Source organism: Chlorocebus sabaeus, chromosome 5 (genome assembly GCF_047675955.1).
Source record: "Chlorocebus sabaeus isolate Y175 chromosome 5, mChlSab1.0.hap1, whole genome shotgun sequence".
Classification (NCBI taxonomy): Eukaryota; Metazoa; Chordata; class Mammalia; order Primates; family Cercopithecidae; genus Chlorocebus; species Chlorocebus sabaeus.
The window spans coordinates 17,490,993-17,513,018 of record NC_132908.1 but is presented as its reverse complement, the minus strand read 5'-3'; the positions used below and the strand labels follow the sequence as shown (position 1 = coordinate 17,513,018).

Sequence of the window (22,026 nt, the reverse complement as noted above, 5' to 3'; positions counted from 1 at the left end):
ATGAACCTGGGAGGTGGAGGTTGCAGTGAGCCGAGATCGCACCACTACACTCTAGCCTGGGCCACAGAGCGAGACTCCATCTCAAAAAAAAAAAAAAAAAAGAAAAAGAAAACACATATTACGCGAAAAAGAAATGAGAATACCAAAGTTCTTTCCTTCTTTCTCCGTCCTATTTCCCTCCCTCTGTACTTTCTATCTTTAAAGGAATTTTGCCAAGATTAACAGGGGTGCCCATAAATGGTGCTTTTTAACTTTTTTTCTCTGTTGCTTTTGCTGGTCTCTGTATTTGCTATAAAAAACAAGTATTTTTATAATGGCAAAACAAAATTTAAAAAACAAAAATGCTTACTATTCCCTAATTCCATCCCCCTACCCAACAGATTATCCATTAAAAATAAAAAAACAGTTTCCGCCAGGCACGGTGGCTCACGCCTGTAATCCCAGACTTTGGGAGGCCGAAGTGGAAGGATCACTTGAGGTTAGCCGTTCCAGACCAGCCCAGTCAACAGGGCAAAACCCCATCTCTACTAAAAGTACAAAAATTAGCTGGGCATGGTGGCACACACCTATAGTCCCAGATAGTTGGGAAGCTGAGGCAGGAGAATCACTTGAACCCAGGTTGCAGTGAGCCGAGATCACACCACTGCACTCCAGCCTGGGCAATAGAGTGAGACTCCATCTCAAAAACAAAACGAAACAAAACACGCACACGGCCGGGCACAGTGGCTCACACCTGTAATCCCAGCACTTTGGGAGGCCGAGGCAGGCGGACCACCTGAGGTCAGGAGTTTGAGACCAGCCTGACCAACATGGAGAAACCCCGTCTCTACTAAAAACACAAAATTAGCCGGGTGTAGTGGTACATGCCTATAATCCCAGCTACTCGGGAGCCTGAGGCAGGAGAATTGCTTGAACCTGGGAGGCGTAGGTTGCAGTGAGCCGATATCGCACCATTGCACTCCAGCCTGGGCGACAAGAGCAAGACTTCATCTCAAAAAAAAAACACACAAAAAAAAACCACACACAGACACACAAAACCCAGTTTCCAAAATTTCAGGGAGACTGATTTGAGTAATACTATTCTGATCTCCTGTTTAGCCAGTTCTGCATGAATTAAACTCTTTCTCTGTTGCAATTCATCTGTCTTGATGAATGGACTGTATCCAGGCAGCGGGCAAAATGAACCAGTTGGGCAATTACACACATACACCCTCCTTGGCTTCAACAGAGCCAACGAGCTTTAAAAGCACTCATCTGAGGACTACATTCAACACTTCTTTCTTCTCTCTCATTTTAGGAAAAGGCAAAGAACTTTACAAACTGTTACAGTTTTCCATCATCACTTGACTGCTGACAGGAAGCTTCTTTGAATTCCAGTATACACGACCACATTTTAAAACCTTCAAGAAACCATTTAATCAGGAGTTGTAAGGCACGTTTGTTAGAGAGAGCTGCACTTTAAAAATTATACAGACATCACCTGAAGTTATTAAAGTTATCAAAACATATAAAAACCTTCAAGTAAGAGGTATGCATATTAGCAGCATTTAACTAAAATTATATCAATTAGCATATTTCAATATCACTTTTATAATAGGGAAAAAAAGGCGTACATTTTTGTTCATCACACACACACACAAATAGAAAACTTGAATATCATCAAGCCTGGTCACAGTGAAAATGTTATATATATTAATATAAAGGCACTGGGCAGAAATGTTTACAATTACAATTTGTTTTTTTTCTTTTCACCTATCTTTTTTTTTTTTTTTTTTTTTTAAGATAGGGTCTCCCTCCGTCACCCAGGCTGGAGTACGGTGGCACGATCTCGCTCACTGCAGCCTCCACCTCCCAGGTTCAAGTGAGTCTCATGCCTCAGCCTCCCAAGTAGCTAGGATTACAGGCACACGCCACCACGCCTAGCTAATTTTTGTACTTTTAGTAGAGACGGGGTCTTGCCACGTTGACCAAGCTGGTCTCAAACTTCTGACTTCAAGTGATCTCTCTGCCTTGGCCTCCCAAAGTGCTGGGATTACAGGCATGAGTCACTGTGCCCCGCAGAATGTATGTTTTTAAGTGAGACTGGAGTGAATCTTTGATTACTCAAAATTCCATGACACCAGTTATTAGATTTAGACGAGATCGGGTGTGTTCAGGGTGGTATGGCCGTAGTTATTAGATTTAGAAACCCATAAACCTTAACAAGTCAGGAAAAGACAGAAAAGCTCATTGGTCTCCCAGTTACAAAAATATCCCACTTTCAATAATACCTTTGTGGAAAAGCAAGAAAATGGCTGTAGGAAAGGGACGAGAAGACATCATTGCTCCTCTGAGTAAGGAGTCAGTCATGTTTGAGTAGAGGAGTGGAGATGGTGGGGAAAATTATTGTTAACAGCAACAGCTTTCTAAAACCTGCACCCAACTTTAAATTCCAGGCTACTCCCCAGGAAACGTGTGGAGCCAGTGAAAGGAAGAAAAACAATGGAAGGAAGGCTTGAAAAGTTCATTACAAAACTACAGTGCTTTGAAAAATATTTCAAAGATATTAAAATTAAAACTGATTACATGAAACAATAACTTAAACTTCTGTTTTTCTGTTAAAAGGTTCACACCTATCCATTTTGGGTAAGCTTACAATGAGGTATTTATTGCATATGGTTTTTACCATAACGGAAATCTTAAGAGATATTCTATGTTTGTTTTTTTTTAGACATCGAGTTTTGCTCTTGTTGCCCAGGCTGGAGTGCAACAGTGCGATCTCGGCTCACTGCAAACTCTGCCTCCTGGGTTCAAGCAGTTCTCCTGCCTCAGCCTCCCGAGTAGCTGACCTTATAGGCATGTGCCACCATGCCCGGCTAATTTTGTATTTTAGTGGACATGGGATTTCTCCATGTTGGTCAGACTGGTCTTGAACTCCCCACCAAGGCCCGCCTTGGCCTCCCAAAGTGCTGGGATAACAGGCGTGAGCCACTGCACCCAGCCACGTGTTTTGTGAAATAAAGGCACGTGCATTAAAAATTGTAAGCACAGGTAAATAAACAACCCTTAAAAATGTGGATATGTGTGTTTAAGAAACCAGCCTCCAATTCTGTTTGTTATATATTCATGGGCTGGTCTGATTGACAGGCTGAGCTTCAGTCCACATCCCAAAACACTTGTGCACATAAACTTATGGCTCAAATACTAAACTACCGTCCCCGCTCTTTCACTCTTGTAAAAGCTCAAATGGCTTGTTGGTTTTTGGTAGAGTCGTCACAGAGTGGCCGGTCTGCAGGCAAAGGCTTGGGTTTCCCCTGCTTTTCTAAGTCACTAAAGCCCTAATTAAGGGCTGGGTTAGGTAAACACAGCTGCACGTATGGAAAAGCCTAAACTCCAGAAAAATATATTTTTAAATGTCCACTCAAAACCCAGGTAGACTCTGTAGGCTCAGCAGAATCACTAGGTCAGCTTAGAAGCAACAGGCAGCGCCATCTTCACGCTCAGTCTAGTTAGTTCCTCGTGTCCCTTTGGGCTTCTGTTAGTTTCTGGATTAGGTAGCGCTTGTCACGACTTTCCTAAAAAATAATAGGTTCACATGTGCATTTAATACATTTGGAAACAAATACCATCATTACCTACCAGACTGAGGGCTGAGGATTCTAACCACTGGACTATTGTAATGACCTCTCATCTGGTCTGTCATTGTGTCCGCTCCACAGTCCCTTGTCCACAAAGCAGCTGATCCTTTTTTTAAAAAAAAAAAAATGCACAGTACAGCCGGGTGTGGTGGTTAATGCCTGTAATCCCAGCACTTTGGGAGGCCGAGGCAGATGGATCACCTGAGGTCGGAAGTTTCAGACCAGCCTGACCAACGTGGTGAGACCCCATCTCTACTAAAAATATAAAAATTAGGCCGGGCGAGGTGGCTCACGCCTGTAATCACAGCACTTTGAGAGACCGAGGCAGGTGAAGCACCAGAGGTCAGCAGTTTGAGACCAGCCTGACCAACGTGGTGAAACCCCATCTCTACTAAAAATACAAAATATAGGCTGGGCAAGGTGGCTCACGCCTGTAATCCCAGCACTTTGGGAGGTCGAGGCAGGTGGATCAGCTGAGGTCAGGAATTCGAGACCAACCTGGCCAATATGGTGAAACCCCGAAACCCCGTCTCTACTAAAAATACAAAATATTAGCTGGGCATGGTGGCGGGTGCCTATAATCCCAGCTACTTGGGAGGCTGAGGCAGGAGAATTGCTTGAACCCGGGAGGCGGAGGTTGCAGTGAGCAGAGGTCACACCACTACCCTCCAACTTGGGCAATAAAAGTGAAATTCTGTCTCAAAAAAAGGAAAAATAATTAGACAGGCAAGGTGGCGCACACCTAGCTAGTAATCCCAGCTACTCAGGAGGCTGAAGCAGGAGACTTGCTTGAACCCGAGTGGTGGAGGTTGCAGTGAACTGAGATCACACCACTACACTCCAGCCTGGGCGACAGAGTGAGACCCTGTCTCAAAGGAAAAAAAAAAGGACTGGCCATCACAGTGAAACCCCTTCTCTACTAAAAATACAGAAGTTAGCTGGTCGTGATGGTGGGTGCCTGTAGTCCCAGCTACTTGGGAGGCTGAGGCAGGAGAATCGATTGAACCTGGGAGGTGGAGGTTGCAGTGAGCAGAGATTGCAGCACTGCACTCCAGACTGGGTGACAGAGCAAGACTCTGTCTCAAAAAAAAAAAAAAAAAAAAAAAATGCACAGTAGACTCCTACTTAACACCCTTCAGCGGCTTCCCATCCCACTCAGAATAAAACACTGTTTTAACAGAGCCCTCAAGGCACTGTGACTCAGTGACTCCGGCGCTATTACAACATCACCTTGCCTCTTCCCATCACTCACCACCCTGTGGCCACACCGCCCCCTCCCTCCTGTCCCCCAGAAGTGCCTGGCTCATTTCCTAACTGTGCTCTTTCCCTCTTACTCTCATCCTTAAATAGGACCTCTGATAATGGGCTCCTCTCTCTATTATTCAAGTCTCAGCTGGGTCCAGCTATATAATGGTTTCACCATTATAGGCTCATGACTATAATCCCAGCACTTTGGGGGACTGAGAGGGGACGATCACTTGAGCCCAGGAGTTCAAACCAGACTGTGCAACATAGGGAGACCTCATGTCTTTAAAAAATTAAAAAATTAGCCAGGCATGGTGATGCATGCCTATAGTCCCAGCTACTTGAGAGGCTAAGGTGGGAGGATGGCTTGAGCCCAAGAATTTGAGGCTGCTGTGAGCTATGACCATGCCATCGCACCCCAGCCTGGGCAAGAGAGTGAGACCCCATCCTGAATTTAAAAAAAAAAAAATCACCTCCTCAAAGAAGGCTTCTACAGCCGCATCTGCAGTAACAGATAGCCCACTCATCACTCTATCTTGTTTTTATTATCTTCAGAGAAGCTATAATTAATCAGCATTTATCTTATTAACTACCCAGCGGTTTTATCTCTTGTTCACCGAAGTGTCCCAGCCCAGCACAGTACAAGGCACAGAGTAGGTACTTAATACACATCTTTTTTTATTTTTATTTTTGAGATGGAGTCTCACTCTGTCGCCCAGGCTGGAGTGCAGTAGCACAATCTCAGCTCACTGCAACCTCCACCTCCTGAGTTCAAGGGATTCTCCTGCCTCAGCCTCCCAAGTAGCTGGGATTACAGGTGCCCACCACCACGCCCAACTAATTTTTGTATTTTTAATAGAGACGGGTTTCACCATGTTGGCCAGGCTGATCTTGAACTCCTGAGCTCAAGTAATCTGCCTGCCTTGGCCTCCCAAAGTGCTGGGATTACAGGCATGAGCCACTGTACCCCCGTTAATACACATCTTGAAGGAATAGATGAATCAGTGAATTAATGAAGCTGGAAGGGGCTAGGCCTGAAGGCAGAGTTTTGGGGAGGTGGTGGTGAGAGAAGGCTGCAGTAATTTTACTCCCTCCCAGGAATACACCACTTTCCTTGTGGTGTCCTGGGTAAATGTCCCCAGTCATGACCCTCTGGGGCTGTGCTTCCTTACCAGGGATAGCTGCTCTCGGAGCTGGATGACCACCCGTTTGTGTGCTCCAGCTAAGGCAATGAAGTAAAACATGATGAGGCTGCAACACAAGACAGACAGGTCACTAGGGAGTCTGGATCATCTGAAGGCCACTAGAAAAACAACCCAACATATTTTTCCTTGGAACAGTTTTACTTTTGTTAGAAAAGAAGGCTGGGCACGATGGCTCATTTTCATATTCCCAGTGCTTTGCCCAGGCAGAAGGATCACTTAAGGCCAGGAGTTTGAGACCAGCCCAGGCAACATAGTGAGAGCCCCATCTCTAGAAAAATAAAATATGGCCGGGCGCGGTGGCTCATCCCTGTAATCCCAGCACTTTAGGAGGCCGAGGCGGGCAGGTCAGGAGTTTGAAATCAGCCTGACCAACATGGTGAAACCCCGTCTCTACTAAAAATACAAAAATTAGCTGGGAGTGGTGGTGGGCACCTAGAATCCCAGCTACTCAGGAGGCTGGGACAGGAGAATCGCTTGAACCCAAGAGGCAGAGGTTGCAGTGAGCCGAGATCACGCCACTGCACTACAGCCTGGGCAACAGAGCAAGCCTCTGTCTAAAAAAAAAAAAGAAAATGTAAAATTAGCGAGGCATGGTGGTGTGAGCCTGTAGTCCTCAGCTGCTCAGGAAGCTGAGGCGGGAGGATTTGAGCCCAGAAGTTCAAGGCTGCAGTGAGCTATGATCGCACTACCATACTCCAGACTGGGCAACAGAGCCAGACCCTGCTCTACAAAAAATAAAGAAAACCCTCATCTCTTCCAAGCAGAGGGTATAAGAAACAGCTACTGAAGTTTTTATTTGGCAGTGGCAGCAGAATCTGATTTATGCCTTGCTTTTTTTTTTTTTTTTTTTGAGACGGAGTCTTGCTCTGCCGCCCAGGCTGGAGTGCAGTGGCCGGATCTCAGCTCACTGCAAGCTCCGCCTCCCGGGTTCACGCCATTCTCCTGCCTCCGCCTCCCGAGTAGCTGGGACTACAGGCGCCCGCCACCTCGCCCGGCTAGTTTTTTTGTATTTTTTAGTAGAGACGGGGTTTCACCATGTTAACCAGGATGGTCTCGATCTCCTGACCTTGTGATCCGCCCGTCTCGGCCTCCCAAAGTGCTGGGATTACAGGCTTGAGCCACCGCGCCCGGCCTATGCCTTGCTTTTTAATTTTAATATTAAAATTTGCTGATGTTCCCCTCGTACATACAGAATGACAGAAAGAGAGAACGACATGGTTGAGAAAGTCAGCTGGGCATGTAATTAACATGTGGATGATCACTGCGGAGACACTCTAGCACATTTCCTCATTTGTAAAATAGGAAAAACATAATAAAACCCAGTGATTTCAAGCTTTGGATAAAATCATTTTTATTTATTTTATTTGTTTATTTTTGAGACAGAGTTTCACTCTTATTGCCCAGGCTTGAGTGCAATGGCGTGATCTCAGCTCACTGCAACCTCTCCCTTTCAGGTTCAAGTGATTCTCCTGCCTCAGCCTCCCAAGTAGCTAGAAGTACATGCCTGGCTAATTTTATATATTTTTTACTAAAGATGGTGTTTCACCATGTTGGTCAGGCTGGTCTCGAACTCCTGGCCTCAAGTGATCCGCCCACCTCAGCCTCCCAAAGTGTTGGGATTACAGGACTGAGCCACCGCGCCTGGCCTGTTATACCCATTTTAGAGACAGGAAAGTGCAGTTCAAAGAAGCGCAGTAACTTGTCAAGTCTAGAGTGACCCCCACCCCTGCCATTTCCCAATGGGAGGAGCCCACGTGTCTCAGCGGGTCCCGGTGGTCCTCACTCACCAAATAATAATGAAGAAAGGAACTGCAAAGGCTTCGGAAGTGACGCCGTGGATGAAGGACTGCAGCGAGCTGGGGAAGGTGCTCACCGTCTTGGGGATGACCTCCCAGGTGGTGTTGAAGTTGGTGAACGGCCCACAGGCTTTCGAGGAAGGGATGCTGCCAGGACACAGACCAACAGGCTCAGAAGGAGCGTGCAGCACAGGCTGAGTGTCCCGCCTCCGCACACCCAGAATGTTTTGTTAACAGTGGCCTACAAGGAGCCGCCTGACCTCCTGGGCCTTCTGGAATGTTTGGGTCGAAAATGCTTACCCCGGCTGGGCACGGTGGCTCACGAATGTCATCCCAGCACTTTGGGAGGCTGAGGAAGGTGGATCACCTGAGGTCAGGAATTTGAGACCCGGCTGACCAAAATGGTGAAACCCTATCTCTACTAAAAATACAAAAATTAGCCAGGCGTGATGGTGCATGCCCACCCAGCTACTTGGGAGGCCGAGACAGGAGAATCACCTGAACCTGAGAGGCGGAGGTTGCAGTGAGCAGAGATTGCACCACTGCACGCCAGCCTGGGCAACAAGAGCAAAACTCCATCTCAAAAAAAAAAAAAAAAGAAAGAAAGAAAGAAAGAAAAGAAAACAAAAGAAAAGAAAAGAAAAGAGAAAGAAAGAAAGTGCTTACCCTGAAATTTCATCAAGTCTCTAGACCTAACTTCCAGTTTACAGGAAATTCAGGACAGAAGAGCAAGTTAAATGACAGTGTAAGAAAATAACAAGACAAATCCAAAATGTGGGCATTCTACTCTCCAGTCTCTTAATTGAGAAGTGAGGAAACTGGCCTGGACTCCTCAAAGAATCAGGGATTGAAAGAGACTAAGGAGGGAGAGCATTAGGAAAAGTAGCTAATGCATGCTGGGCTTCATACTTAGGTGACGGGGATAGGTACAGCAAACCACCACGGCACACATTTACCTAGGTAACAAACCTGCATGTCCTGCACATGTACCCCAGAACTTAAAATTTAAATTTAAAAAAAGAGAGACTAAGGAGATAGAACAAACAGAAGCAATGGCTCAAACTTGGAAGATCACTATTTTAAAAACAAATCTGTAATCCCAGCACTTTGGGAGGCCAAGGCGGGTGTATCACCTGAGGTCAGGAAATGGAGGCCAGCCTGGCCAACGTGGCGATGCCACATCTCTACTAAAAATACAATAACTAGCCTGGCATGGTGGCGGGTGCCTGTAATCCCAGCTACAAGGGAGGCTGAGGCACAAGAGTTCTTGAACCCGAGAGGTGGAGATTGTAGTGAGCTGAGATTGAGCCACTGTACTCCAGCCTGGGTGACAGAGCAAGAGCAAGACGCCATCTCAGAAAAAAAAAAAAGAGCTATACTAAAGACTATTGAGGGACAATTAAAGAAATTTAAAATGGCAGAAATATGATATTAGTATTAATCTTCTTAAGTGTGATATATTATTGTGGAAACACATAAAGAGGAGTGCCCTTAGTCTTAGGAGCTGAAGTACTTAGCAATGAAATATTATGATGTCTATAAGTTAATTTCAAATTATCTCCTATCCAAAAAAATAGCATGCCTAGAGAAAACAAATCCAGTTGGCCCCCCACATCCAAAGGTTCTGCATCATCAAATTCAACCAACCTCAGATAAAAATATTTGAAAAATAAAAAACAACAATACAGCCAGGTGTATTGGCTTGTGCCTATAATCCCGGCACTTTGGGAGGCCGAGGCAGATGGATCACTTGAGGTCGGGAGTTTGAGACCAGTCTGGCCAATATGGCGAAACCCTGTCTCTACTAAAAATATAAAAATTAACCAGACATGCTGGGGGCACGCACCTGTAATCCTAGCTACTCCAGAGACTGAGGCACGAGAATCACTTGAACCCGGGAGGCAGAGGTTGCAGTGAGCCAAGATGGCAACACTGCATTCCAGCCTCGGCGACAGAGCGAGACTCCCTCTCAAAAAAAACCAAAAAAACAAAAAACAAACAAATACCATGCTTTTTTTTTTTTTTTTTTTTTTTTTTCCTGAGACAGAGTTTCACTCTTGTTGCTCAGGCTGGAGTGCAATCATACAATCTCGGCTCACTGCAACCTCTGCCTCCCGGGTTCAAGTGATTCTCGTGCCTCAACCTCTGGAGTAGCTGGAATTACAGGCGCCCACCACCATGCCCAGCTAATTTTGAATTTTTAGCAGAGACAGGGTTTCTCCATGTTGGTCAGGCCAGTCTCGAACTCCTGACCTCAGGTGATCTGCCTGCCTCAGCCTCCCAAAGTGCTGGGATTACAGGTGTGAGCCACCATGCCCGGCCTACCATGCCATTTTATAGCAAGGACTTGAGCATCTGAAGATTTTAATATGGTTGGGGGGAAGATCATGGAATCGATTCCCAAAAGATACTGAGGGAGACTGCATAGTAAAATGTTAACAGTTGGGACATCCAATTGAAGGGCATATGAGTTTTACTGCTGCTAGTTTTTCAACTTTTCTGTGGATTTCAAATTTTTCAAAATGAAAAGGAGAGAAAAAAAATAAAATAAAATTACAATAGGAAAGCACTAACGTTAAGACCTGGAAAGAACTGACTAAATTCACATCACAGAGGTCTGTGTATAAGACTTTCCATTGCAGCCCTTTATGTAGGGATAAAAATAAATTCCTGGAAACAACCTAAATGATGTTTAAGGAAATGGATGAACAATTTATGGTCCATTCATATGATGGAATACTAAAGAACCATTGAGAGAAAAAGAGAGAAAAGTGGCCAGTCACGGTGGCTTACGCCTATAATCCCAGCACTTTGAGAGGTGGAGGTGGGAGGATCACTTGGGCTCAGGAGTTCAAGACCAGCCTGGGCAACATAGCAAGATGGTATCTTAAAAAAAAAAAAAAAAAAGAAAAAGAAAAGACACAAATGTGAGGAGATGACCATCACTCAGAGGAAAATTAAGTACTTGAGAAGGAATGAGAAAATGAATTTTCACCATTTTTGTATATCTTTTGAATTTTGTGCTATGTGAATGCATTTCCTATTTTAAAAAATCAGGCCGGGCGCGGTGGCTCACATCTGTAATCCCAGCACTTTGGGAGACCAAGGCAGGCGGATCACCTGAGGTCGGGAGTTCGATACGAGCCTGACCAACATGGAGAAACCCCATCTCTACTAAAAACACAAAATTAGCCGGGTGTGGTGGCACATGCCTGTAATCCCAGCAACTCGGGAGGATGAGGCAGGAGAATCCCTTGAACCCAAGAGGCAGAGGTTGTGGTGAGCAGAGCTCACACCACTGCACTTCAGTCTGGGCAACAAGAGCGAAACCCCATCTCAAAAAAAAAAAAAAGAAAGAAAAAAAAATCAAAGCTAAAAATATTTTTTAAAGAAAAGTTTTGTATGTCCATGGACATGAGAAAGGATATAATATAAAACTAAGTGAAAAAAAAAGGAAAATTAAAAAAAAAAGAAAAAATATTAAATGAAAAAATAAGTTACCAAACAGGATTATACTATTATCTCATTTTTTTCTGAAAAAATAAATAATTGCTCTTCATAAATAATTTCCAGAAATATTCATAAGAAAATGTTAACAGTCATTACGTCACCTATGGAGAGTGAAAATAAGAGGTGAAGTTAAGGAGCAATTTTTTTCTCTTCAATTTACACCCTTCAGTACTGCTTGAATTTTTTATATAACATACATTACCATAACAATAAAAAGCAACAAAACACATACAGAATCAAATTGTTAAAAAAGAGCCACCAAGCACAGTGGCTCACGCCTGTAATCCCAGCACTTTGGGAGGCCGACATGCGCAGATCACTTTAGATAAGGAGTTCAAGACCAGCCTGGCCAACGTGGTGATACCCCGTCTCTACTAAAAATACAAAAATTAGCTGGGTGTAGTGGCAGGCGCCTGTAATCCCAGGTAGTTGGGAGGCTGAGGCAGTAGAATTGCTTCAACTGGGAGGCAGAGGTTGCAGGAAGCCAAGATCACAGCACTGTACTCTATCCTGGGCAACAGAGTAAGACTGCATCTCATAAAAAAAAGAACAAAATCTGAGAGAAGGACTCAAAGTTCCAGGCTTTTCCTTTTTTGTTTGTCTGTTTATTTGCTTGTTTTTTGTTTTTAATTTGAGACAAGGTCTTGCTATGTTGCCAGGGCTGGTCTTGAACTCCTTAGCTCAAGCGATCCCCCCGCCCCACCTTGGCCTCCCAAAGTGCTGGATTATAGGTGTGAGCCACCGCACCCATCCGGGCTTTTAATTTAAAGATGAAGAAACAAAATTCGGCCTGGTGTGGTGGCTCATGCCTGTAATCCCAATACTTTAGAAGGCCAAAGCAAGAGGATCAATTGAGCTCAGGAGTCTGAGATCAGCGTGGGCAACATAGTGAGGCCTCGTCTCTACAGAAAAATAATAAAATTTAAATAATTAGCCAGGCGTGGTGGTGCGCACCTGTAGTCTCAGCTACTCTGGAGGCTGAGGCAAGAAGATCGCTTGAGCCTTGGAAGTCTTGACAGCCTGTGTGTGTAGAACACCATGAGAGAAGCCAATAAAGCCACGGTGGCTCACACCTGTAATCCCAGCACTTTGGGAGGCCAAGGCGGGCAGATCACCTGAGGTCAGGAGCTCAGACCAGCCTGGCCAACATGGCGAAACCCTGTCTCTACTAAAAATATAAAAAGTAGCCGGCCTGGTGGCACACACCTGTAGTCCCAGCTACTTAGGAGGCTGTTTGAACCTGGGAGATGGAGATTGTAGTCCCAGCTACTTGGAAGAATCATTTGAACCCGGGAGATGGAGGTTGCAGTGAACCAAGATTGCGCCACCACACTCTAGCCTGGGTGACAGAGCAAGACTCTGTCTCAACAACAACAAAAAAAGTGATATGATGGATCCTTTTACATAAAAGAGGAACAGATCAAGAAACAATGAAATGTTCTAGAAAACAACGTCGCATTTACCGTGATATGCTGATTGTCAGAGGTATGATTGCCAAACACAGCCCGATCAACAACACCAACAGGAAGAAGAAATTAGAATTGGATGCTCTGAACGGCCTGGGGGAGGGTCTGCAGGTGTAAAGCAGACTCCACTACAAGGAGAGAAAGAAAGAAAAATTAAGATCAACGAGTACAGCTTCTATAAGGATAAATAAGCTCATTCCTGCATTACAATGGGAATGTTAATCACTCTAACCTTTCCAGAGGGTAGTCCAGCAATACAGATCAAAATGAAAAAGGTTTCATCCAGACTCCAAACTTTGGAGAATTCATGCTGATGAAATAGAAGGAGAAATGGGCCAAAACACAGGTATGTGGATGTTTTGTTTGTTTGTTTGTTTGTTTGTTTGAGACGGGGTCTCGCTCTAGCGCCCAGGCTGGAGTGCAGTGGCGCGATCTCGGCTCACTGCAAGCTCCGCCTCCTGGGTTCACGTCACTCTCCTGCCTCAGCCTCCCGAGTAGCTGGGACCACAGGCTCCTGCCACCATGCTCGGCTAATTTTTTATATTTTTAGTAGAGACGGGGTTTCACCGTGTTAGCCAGGATGGTCTCGATCTCCTGACTTCGTGATCTTCCCGTCTCGGCCTCCCAAAGTGCTGGGATTACAGGCTTGAGCCACTGCACCTGGCCAACAAAACAATTCTTAACAAAACTCTCAAAATTATAAAAACACAAAAATTCATCAAGAGTAGGCCGGGCACGGTGGCTCACGCCTGTAATCCCAGCACTTTGGGAGGCCAAGGCGGTTGGATCACGAAGTCAGGAGTTCAAGACCAGCCTGGCCAAAATGGTGAAACCCCATCTCTACTAAAAACACAAAAATTAGCCAGGCACAGTGGCAGGCTCCTGTAGTCCCAGATACTCAGGAGGCTAGGGCAGGTGAATCACTTGAACTCAGGAGGGGGAGGATGCAGTGAGCCGAGATCGCGCCAATACACTCCAGCCTGGGTAACAGAGTGAGACTCCATCTCAAAAAAAAAAGCATATTTTTCTAGAATAAACGTATATTTTAAATAAAGGATGTAATTTTGACATGTCTCATGGGATATGAGGTGAGCTCCAGACATATTGGTGCCCTGGAAGGTCAAAAATGGCCGAGCATATGAGCCCCCATTCCCACCGGCTCCTTACCTCTTTCACATAGAAGATGATAATGAATTTCAAGGTTGCAATTGCAGGGAGAAGGGGTGAGAAAAAGGCTCCGATCCAGCAGATGGTTTGCCCATAAACTATCCCCAGGACGTTATCAGGAATGGCAAACTCCTGCTGCCCCCAGCACTGAATCAGCTTCCAAGAGGAACAGTAGGTCACCAGGAGCCTGGAAACAGACAATTCTCACTTGGGCTACTGGTGTCTGCTAAGGCCACAGAACCATATCACAAAGATCAGGACTATTTCCATGCATATTTCTCATGGACACTGGTTAGTCATATGTCTTAAAGATGCAGAATATAATGAACTCAGGAATCATTAAGATCAGGTTTCAAGTCTCAGATCTACAGTTCGGCACTCAAATTGATACAATCCTTGACTTTTGTTTGTTTGTTTTTTTTTTTTTTCGAGACAAGGTCTCACTGTCACCCAGTCTGGAGTGCAGTGGTGCAATCACAGCTCACTGTACCCACAACCTCCAAGCCTCAAGCAATCCTCCTGCCTCAGCCTCCCAAGTGGCTGAGACTACATGTGCATGCTTGGCTAACTGGCTAATTTTTGTTTCTTGTAGGGACACGGTCTCACTTATTTTGCCCAGGCAGGTCTTAAACTCCTGGCCTCAAGTGATCCTCCTTCCTTGGCCTCACCAGTGCTAGGATTATGGGTGTAAGCTACTGTGCCCAGGCTTCCATATTTATTTTTAAGGACTCACTAGACCTCTGGCCTCTGCCTAGATTATCTGCATACATGCGTGAAGAGTGGTTAAGTGAACAGAGAATAATAACAGAAATGACAACACAGTTTATGATAATCATGCTGGTGATAGCTAACGTTTTGTTGAGTTCTGTACTATGGAGTGTTCTCAGTGCTTTCATCTGCATTACTTACCCCATTTACTCCTCACCACAAAGTTACCGGGTGGTTACTTCTACTATCCCTATTTTACAGGTGAGAAAATAGGCACAGAGCTTAAATAACTTGCCTAAGGTCACATGACTAGCAAGGGGCAGGGCAAGAGCTTGAACCCAGATCAGGACACGGGCGTCCATTGCTGCCTGGAGGGTCTGCACCTTTTGTGCTGATGGCAGAAGGCCATCCCCAGCAAAACCTCATGGAAAGAGACCCCATTTCTGCTCTTTATGCTGCCTTTAGATAAGCAACTAATGAATGCTGAGGTCAACAGCCTGGAGCTGCTTGAAAGTTTCCAGTTATGAACAGACACAATGGTTCAAACCTGTAATCCCAACACTTTGGAAGACTGAGGCAGGAGAATCATTTGAGGCCAGTTTGAGACCAGCCTGGGCAACATAGCAAGAGCCCCTCTCTATAAAACATTTAAAACTTGGCCTGGCATGGTGGCTCATGCCTCTAATCCTAGCACTTTGGAAGGCAGAGGCAGGTGAATCACGAGGTCAGGATATCAAGACCATCCTGGCTAACATGGTAAAACCCTGTCTCTACTAAAAATACAAAAAATTAGCCAGGTGTGGTGGCGGGCGCCTGTAGTCCCAGCTACTCAGGAGGCTGAGACAGCAGAATTGCTTGAACCTGGGAGGCAGAGGTTGCAGTGAGCCGAGATTGCGCCACTGTACTCCAGCCTGGGTGACAGAGCAAGACCCTGCCTCAAAAAAAAAAAAAAAAAAAAGTTACCAGTTGTCAGATTTCCAGGGCTATAGAGTCATCCAGTAGCTTCTGGAATGCAGCTGCAATGGGACCCTCCAGTTGTGTATGCGTGTGGAGGGGGGGGATAATAAGGGCACCCCCCACACTTACTTTCTAGGAAAATCCACAAAGAGTGTCACAGCCAAGATGATGATGAAGTCAAAGATCATCAGCTTGTACATTTCCTGCCCAACTTGGGTCTCCCAGCACTGAAACCAAAGAGAGTGAGGGAAACTGAAAGACCCTAGCTGAGGCAGAGAAAGCCAGGCTCCCAAGACACCTTCTAATTCCCTTTCCAACTCCAGATCCTGTGGCTCCAGCCAGGGCATCAGCTGATGCAAACTCTGAGCCTCAGCACAGACTTTGGTTTCTAAGCCCTCAGAAGTGCCTGGGGTTGTACTCCAAGGGGCCACACTCTGTCTCATCACTAGAACTAGAAAGTGAAGCAACTGCAGTTCAAACCCATGACTTCAACCGCTGTTCTCTTGATCATGACACTGTACTCCGGAAGGACCCAGCCAGCCGCACGCCCCCACCCCGCAACTCACCGGGTAGAGTTTCTGGTTGTACCCGCAGAGGTCGCACGTGTCATCATCACAGGATGTGATCTTAGAGCCCAGTGTGAACACCAGGACACATATGGTGGCCAGCCGCATAAAGACACACCTTCAGAAAGAGAAGGAGGAGAGAGGATGGGAAGATGAGGCTCTCAGGGCGGCTGGTCCCTTGGAACTGCGGCTAGGGAATGTAGAAGCTGCCTTCTTTTTTCTTTTTCTTTTTCTTTTTTTTTGAGACCGAGTATCACTCTGTCACCCAAGCTGGAGTGCAGTGCCGCCTCCAGGGTTCAAGCGATTCTCCTGTCTCGCCCTCCCAAGTAGCTGGGACTACAGACGCCCACCACCACACCCGGCTGATTTTTTTAATTTTTAGTAGAGATGGGGTTTCACCAAGTTAGCCAGGATGGTCTTGATCTCCTGACCTCGTGATCCACCCGCCTCGGCCTCCCAAAGTGCTAGGATTACAGGCATGAGCCCCCGTGCCCAGCTATTTTTTTTGGCAGTGGGGGATGGAGTGTTTGTTCTGTCGCCCAGGCTGGAGTGCAGTGGCATGATCTCAGCTCTCCTGCCTCAGCCTCCCAAGTAGCTGGGATTACAGGTGTCTGCCACCATGCCCAGCTAATTTTTTTTCTATTTTTAGTAAAGATGAGGTTTCACCATGTTGCCCAGGTGGTCTGGAACTCCTGGCCCCAAGCAGTCCACCTGTCTCAGCCTCCCAAAGTGCTGGGATTACAGGTGTGAGCCACCATGGACGGCCCAAAGCTGCCTTTCTTAAAAGAAAACCCCAGCCAGGCATAGTGGCTCACACCTGTAATCCCAGCACTTTGGGAGGTAGAGACAGGAGGATCACATGAGCCCTGGAGTTTGAGACCAACCTGGGCAACAAAGTTAGACCACCACCCGCTGGCTGTCTCTACAAAAAAATAAAAATAAAAATTAGCAAGGTGTGGTGGTGACCCAGCTACACAGGAGACTGAGTCAAGAGGATTGCTTGAGCCCAGGAGATCAAGGCTGCAGTGAGCCGAGATTGAGCCACTGTACTACAACCTCAGGGACAGAGTGAGAAAAAAACAAACAAACAACAACAAAAAACAATGTAGGGTGTGGTGGCTCACGCCTGTAATCCCAGCACTTTGAGAGGCCGAGGCAGAGGGATCACCTGAGGTCAGGAATTCAAGGCTGGCCTGGTCAACATGGTGAAACTGTCTCTACCAAAAATACAAAAATTAGCTGGGCGTGGTGGCGCACGCCTGTAATCCCAGCTACTCCAGAGGCTGCGGCAGGAGAATCGCTTGAACCTAGGGCGCAGAGGTTGCAGTGAGCCGAGATCACACCACTACATCCAGCCTGGGCAATAGAGCAAGACTTCATCTCAAAAAGAAAAAAGCAGGCCAGTGCAGTGACTCACGCCTATAATCCCAGCACTTTGGGAAGCAGAGGCAGACAGATCACCTGAGGTCAGGAGTTCGAAACCAGCTTGACCAACATGGAGAAACCCCATCTCTACTACAAATACAAAGTTAGCCAGGCATGGTGGCACATCCCTGCAATCTCAGCTACTCAGGAGGCTGAGGTAGGAGAATCGCTTCAACCCAGGAGGCGAAGGTTGCCACCACACCCAGATGAGATCGCGCCATTGCACTCCAGCCTGGGCAACAAGAGCGAAACTCCATTTCAAAAATTAATTAATTAGGGCCGGGCACGGTGGCTCAAGCCTGTAATCCCAACACTTTGGGAGGCTGAGACGGGCGGATCACGAGGTCAGGAGATCAAGACCATCCTGGCTAACACGGTGAAACCCCGTCTCTACTAAAAAAATACAAAAATTAGCCGGGCGCGGTGGCGGGCGCCTGTAGTCCCAGCTACTCAGGAGGCTGAGGCAGGAGAATGGCGTGAACCCGGGAGGCAGAGCTTGCAGTGAGCTGAGATCCGGCCACTGCACTCCAGCCTGGGGGACAGAGTGAGACTCCGTCTCAAAAAAAAAAAAAAAAAAAAAAAAAATTAATTAATTAATTAATTAATTAAAAAAGCAAACCCCTAAATGGGTACAGAATTTCTTTTGGGGCTGATGAAAAGGTTCTGGAGATGGATAGTGGTGATGGCTGCACAACACTGGGGCTGTATTTAATGCCACTAAATTGTATTCTGACAATGGTTAAAATGGCAACTTTTATGTTACATATATGTTACTATAATTTTTTTAAAAGATCAGAAAGCTGGGACCTCCTAATTCCGTGATGACATAGTGACACTATAGGACATGACACATTCCTGAAAAGAACCACTGGAATATTTTCTGTATCAGCGTCGAGGGATGTCTGGTATGCTGAAAAGTGAAAAAAAGTAGGCTGCAGAGATATCACAGAGATATGATCCTATTTTGGGAAGAAAAAACCTGTGAGTGTTGCCACAAACATCAGGAACTGTGTGGACAAAAACACACTGGGTTCAAGGGAGGTGGGTGGAGACGGTGAGTTTTTGTTCTCGTTTCTTTTTTTTTTAAAGACAATTTTCTATTGTTTGGTTTGTAATACAAAAATGAATAGAAATATTTGGCTAACACAGTGAAACCCTGTCTCTACTAAAAAATACAAAAAAATTATCCGGGCGTGGTGGCAGGTGCCTGTAGTCCCAGCTACTCAGGAAGCTGAGGCAGGAGAATGGCATGAACTCAGGAGGCAGAGCTTGCAGTGAGCCATGATCGTGCCACTGCACTCCAGCCTGGGTGACAGAGTGAGACTCCGTCTCAAAAAAAAAAAAAAGAAAGAAAAGAAAGAAAGAAAAGAAAGAAGGAAGGAAAGAAGGAAAGAAGGAAAGAAGGAAAGAAGGAAAGAAAGAAAGAAAGAAAGAAAGAAAGAAAGAAAGAAAGAAAGAAAGAAAGAAAGAAAGAAAGAAAGAAAGAAAGAAAGAAAGAAAGAAAGAAAGATTAAAGAATAAGGGAGGCTGGGCATGGTGGCTCATAAGCCTGTAATCCCAACACTTTGGGAGGCTGAGGTGGGAGGATTGCTTGAGCCCAGGAGTTTGAGAACAACCTGGGCAATGTGAGTATATCCCATCTCTACAAAAAATTGAAAAATTAGCTTGGCATGGTGGCGTGCACCTGTAGTTCCAGCTGCTCGAGAGGCTGAGGCAGGAGGGTCACTTGGGTCCAGGTGGTCAAGGCTGCAGTGACCTATGATCATGCCACTGCACTCCAGCCTGGACAACAGAGCAAGACCCAGTCTCAAAAAAAAAAAAAAAAAAAAAGGAAAGAAAAGAATGAGGGTAAAAGTGAACCCACACCCTCTAATCACTCTTCTTATTACTAACACCACACTCTGTGCCTCTGCTGGGATACAACAGGAAGGACATGGCACCGCTGATGAGGTTTCCTTAACTAAAAACTGACACAGAATCTAACAAAAACTCTGAATCTACGCAGTCATTGACAGCAACTATGGGCACACGAAAAAAATTAAACACAGCAGGAAGAAACAATGGACGAAATCCAGAATAGGAGATATTCTACAAGAAAACAATCCAGTTTCTTCCACAAATCAAAGGCTTAACAAAAGGGGAGGGGAAACTCTGAAAAGAATACAAGAGATTTAGGAGACATGACAACCAAACACAGCATGTGGGCCGTGTTTGGATTCTGCTTTGAACAAATCAACTGTGGAAAACCGTCTGCAACCCCACCGGGGAGACCGACTCGATTTTATTAGGTGTGATGATGGTTATATATTTAAAGCTCCCATCACTTAGAGATATAATGAAGTTGGCTGGGCATGGTGGCTCACGCCTGTAATCCCAACACTTTGGGAGGCTAAGGTGGATGGATCATCTGAGGTCAGGAGTTCGAGACCAGCCTGGCCAACATGGTGAAACCTCGTCTCTACTAAAAATATATTTTTAAAAATTAGCCAGGTGTAGTGGCCCATGCCTGTAGTCCCAGCTATTCGAGAGGCTGAGGCAGGAGAATTGCTCGAACCCAGGAGGTGGAGGTTGCAGTGAGCCGAGATCACACCACTGCACACCAGCCTGAGCAAAAGGGCAAGACTCCGTCTCAAAAAACAAAACAAAAAAAAGGTATAATGAAGTGTTTACAGATGAAATGGCATGTTGCCTGAGATTTGCTTAAAATAATCCAGCAAAGAAACGGGGAATGGATGGAAATAAGATTAGCAAAATGTTGGGAATAACTGAAATGTAAGTGAAAGGCATATGGGAATCAGTACACTATGCATTCTGTTTGAAAACTTTGAGACCAGGCATGGTGGCTCTTGCCTGTAATCACAGGATTTGGGAGGTGGAGGTAAGAGGGTGACTTAAGCCCAGGAATTCAAGACCAGCCTGGGCAACATAACAAAACCCTGTCTCTACAAAAAAAAAAAATTGTTTTTAATTAGCTGTGCATGGTGGTGCATGTCTGTGGTCCCAGCTATGTGGGAGGCTGAGGTGGGAGGATTGTTTGAGATCAAGGATTTGAGACTGTAGTGAATTATGATCTGTCCCCCCACTGCACTTCAGCCTGGGGGACAGAGTGAGACCCTATCTCAAAAAAAAAAAAATTTTTTTTCAAAATAAAAAATGTTTTATATAACATGCAAATGCTATCTAAGGCATGTGAGAAACAGAAAGAGAACTCTCAAGTCCTGCACAGTCCCACCTGGTCTTCTCCACTCATTTGTGTTAACTCCCTGGACTCTGCCTTATAGCTGTCATTTCTGACAGTTTTAGAGTAACCCCTGCTCTTAGGGTCCCAGCCTATGCCCTGTGCTATTATATGAACCAAAAACATAATATCAAGGAGTAGACTCTCAAATCAAAGACATTTCACCATATGTACAAATTCTGATTCATTCATGGGGGCTGTCTGAAGGTTGAGGAGGACTCTTGGCTCAGCAGGAAAATGCACCACAATTGATTAGCGATGTCTGCCATGGGCAAGAGAGGGCAAGTGGTGATTGGCTTGACATGCCTGCCATCTTCATGTCAGGCGTTACCTAAGGATTGTCAGCCGGATCTCAAAGCCTGGGGAATAATCCTCATAGCGGATGATCTTGGCAAAGATCATTGGGGTGATAAAATTGGCCAGCGTGATCACAATAGATGGTAGATACAATATCAAGAGGTTCTCTCCAAAAACCATCTTGTCGATTTCCTAGAAGGATAACAAAACTTATTAGTCAGGAGTATATAAGGAAGTTACACCACAAATAGATACAACAGAAAAGAACTCAACTATGGGTGTTGGCAAATGAAACATATTTGTCATTCAACATGGCCTGTAAATGTAAGTCATCTCGTTCCTTTTTTTTTTTTTTTTTGAGATGGAGTCTCCCTTTGTCGCCCAAGCTGGAGTGCAGGGACATGATCTCCGCTCACTGCAACCTCCGTCTCCCGGGTTCAAGCGATTCTCCTGCCTCAGCCTCCCGAGTAGCTGGGACTACAGGCACCTGCCACCACGCCAGGCTAATTCTTGTATTTTTAGTAAAGTCAGGGTTTCACCATGTTGGTCAGGCTGGTCTCAAACTCCTGACCTCAGGTGATCTACCTGCTTTGGCCTCCCAAAGTGCTAGGATTACAGGCATGAGCCACCGCGCCCAGCCGCCATCTCCTTCTTCAGATGTTCAAAAAGAGATATCTAGTACTGTGCGGGAAGAAAACCAAGCTCTACTGGATTGATTAAGGGGTTGTATAAGAAGACCCGTGAGGCCGGGCGCGGTGGCTCACGCCTATAATCCCAGCACTTTGGGAGGCCGAGGCGGATGGATCACGAGGTCAGGAGATCGAGACCA

The 22,026-nt window shown here is 45.7% G+C and overlaps 1 protein-coding gene across 1 annotated transcript in view; it reads right to left on the bottom strand.

Annotated features, from left to right (window-relative positions):
- Positions 1–1,752: 1,752 nt before the first annotated feature.
- Positions 1,753–22,026, bottom strand: part of TMC7 (transmembrane channel like 7) — a 69,642-nt gene continuing 49,368 nt past the window's right edge. Inside the window, exons 9-16 of the mRNA XM_007986732.3 lie at positions 21,232–21,389; positions 16,238–16,355; positions 15,801–15,898; positions 14,007–14,193; positions 12,837–12,967; positions 7,855–8,010; positions 6,035–6,113; positions 1,753–3,554 (exon numbers count right to left, since the gene is read on the bottom strand). Coding sequence (XP_007984923.1) covers positions 3,489–3,554; positions 6,035–6,113; positions 7,855–8,010; positions 12,837–12,967; positions 14,007–14,193; positions 15,801–15,898; positions 16,238–16,355; positions 21,232–21,389 — 993 coding nt within the window. The 3' untranslated portion in view covers positions 1,753–3,488. The remainder of the gene's footprint in view (positions 3,555–6,034; positions 6,114–7,854; positions 8,011–12,836; positions 12,968–14,006; positions 14,194–15,800; positions 15,899–16,237; positions 16,356–21,231; positions 21,390–22,026) is intronic.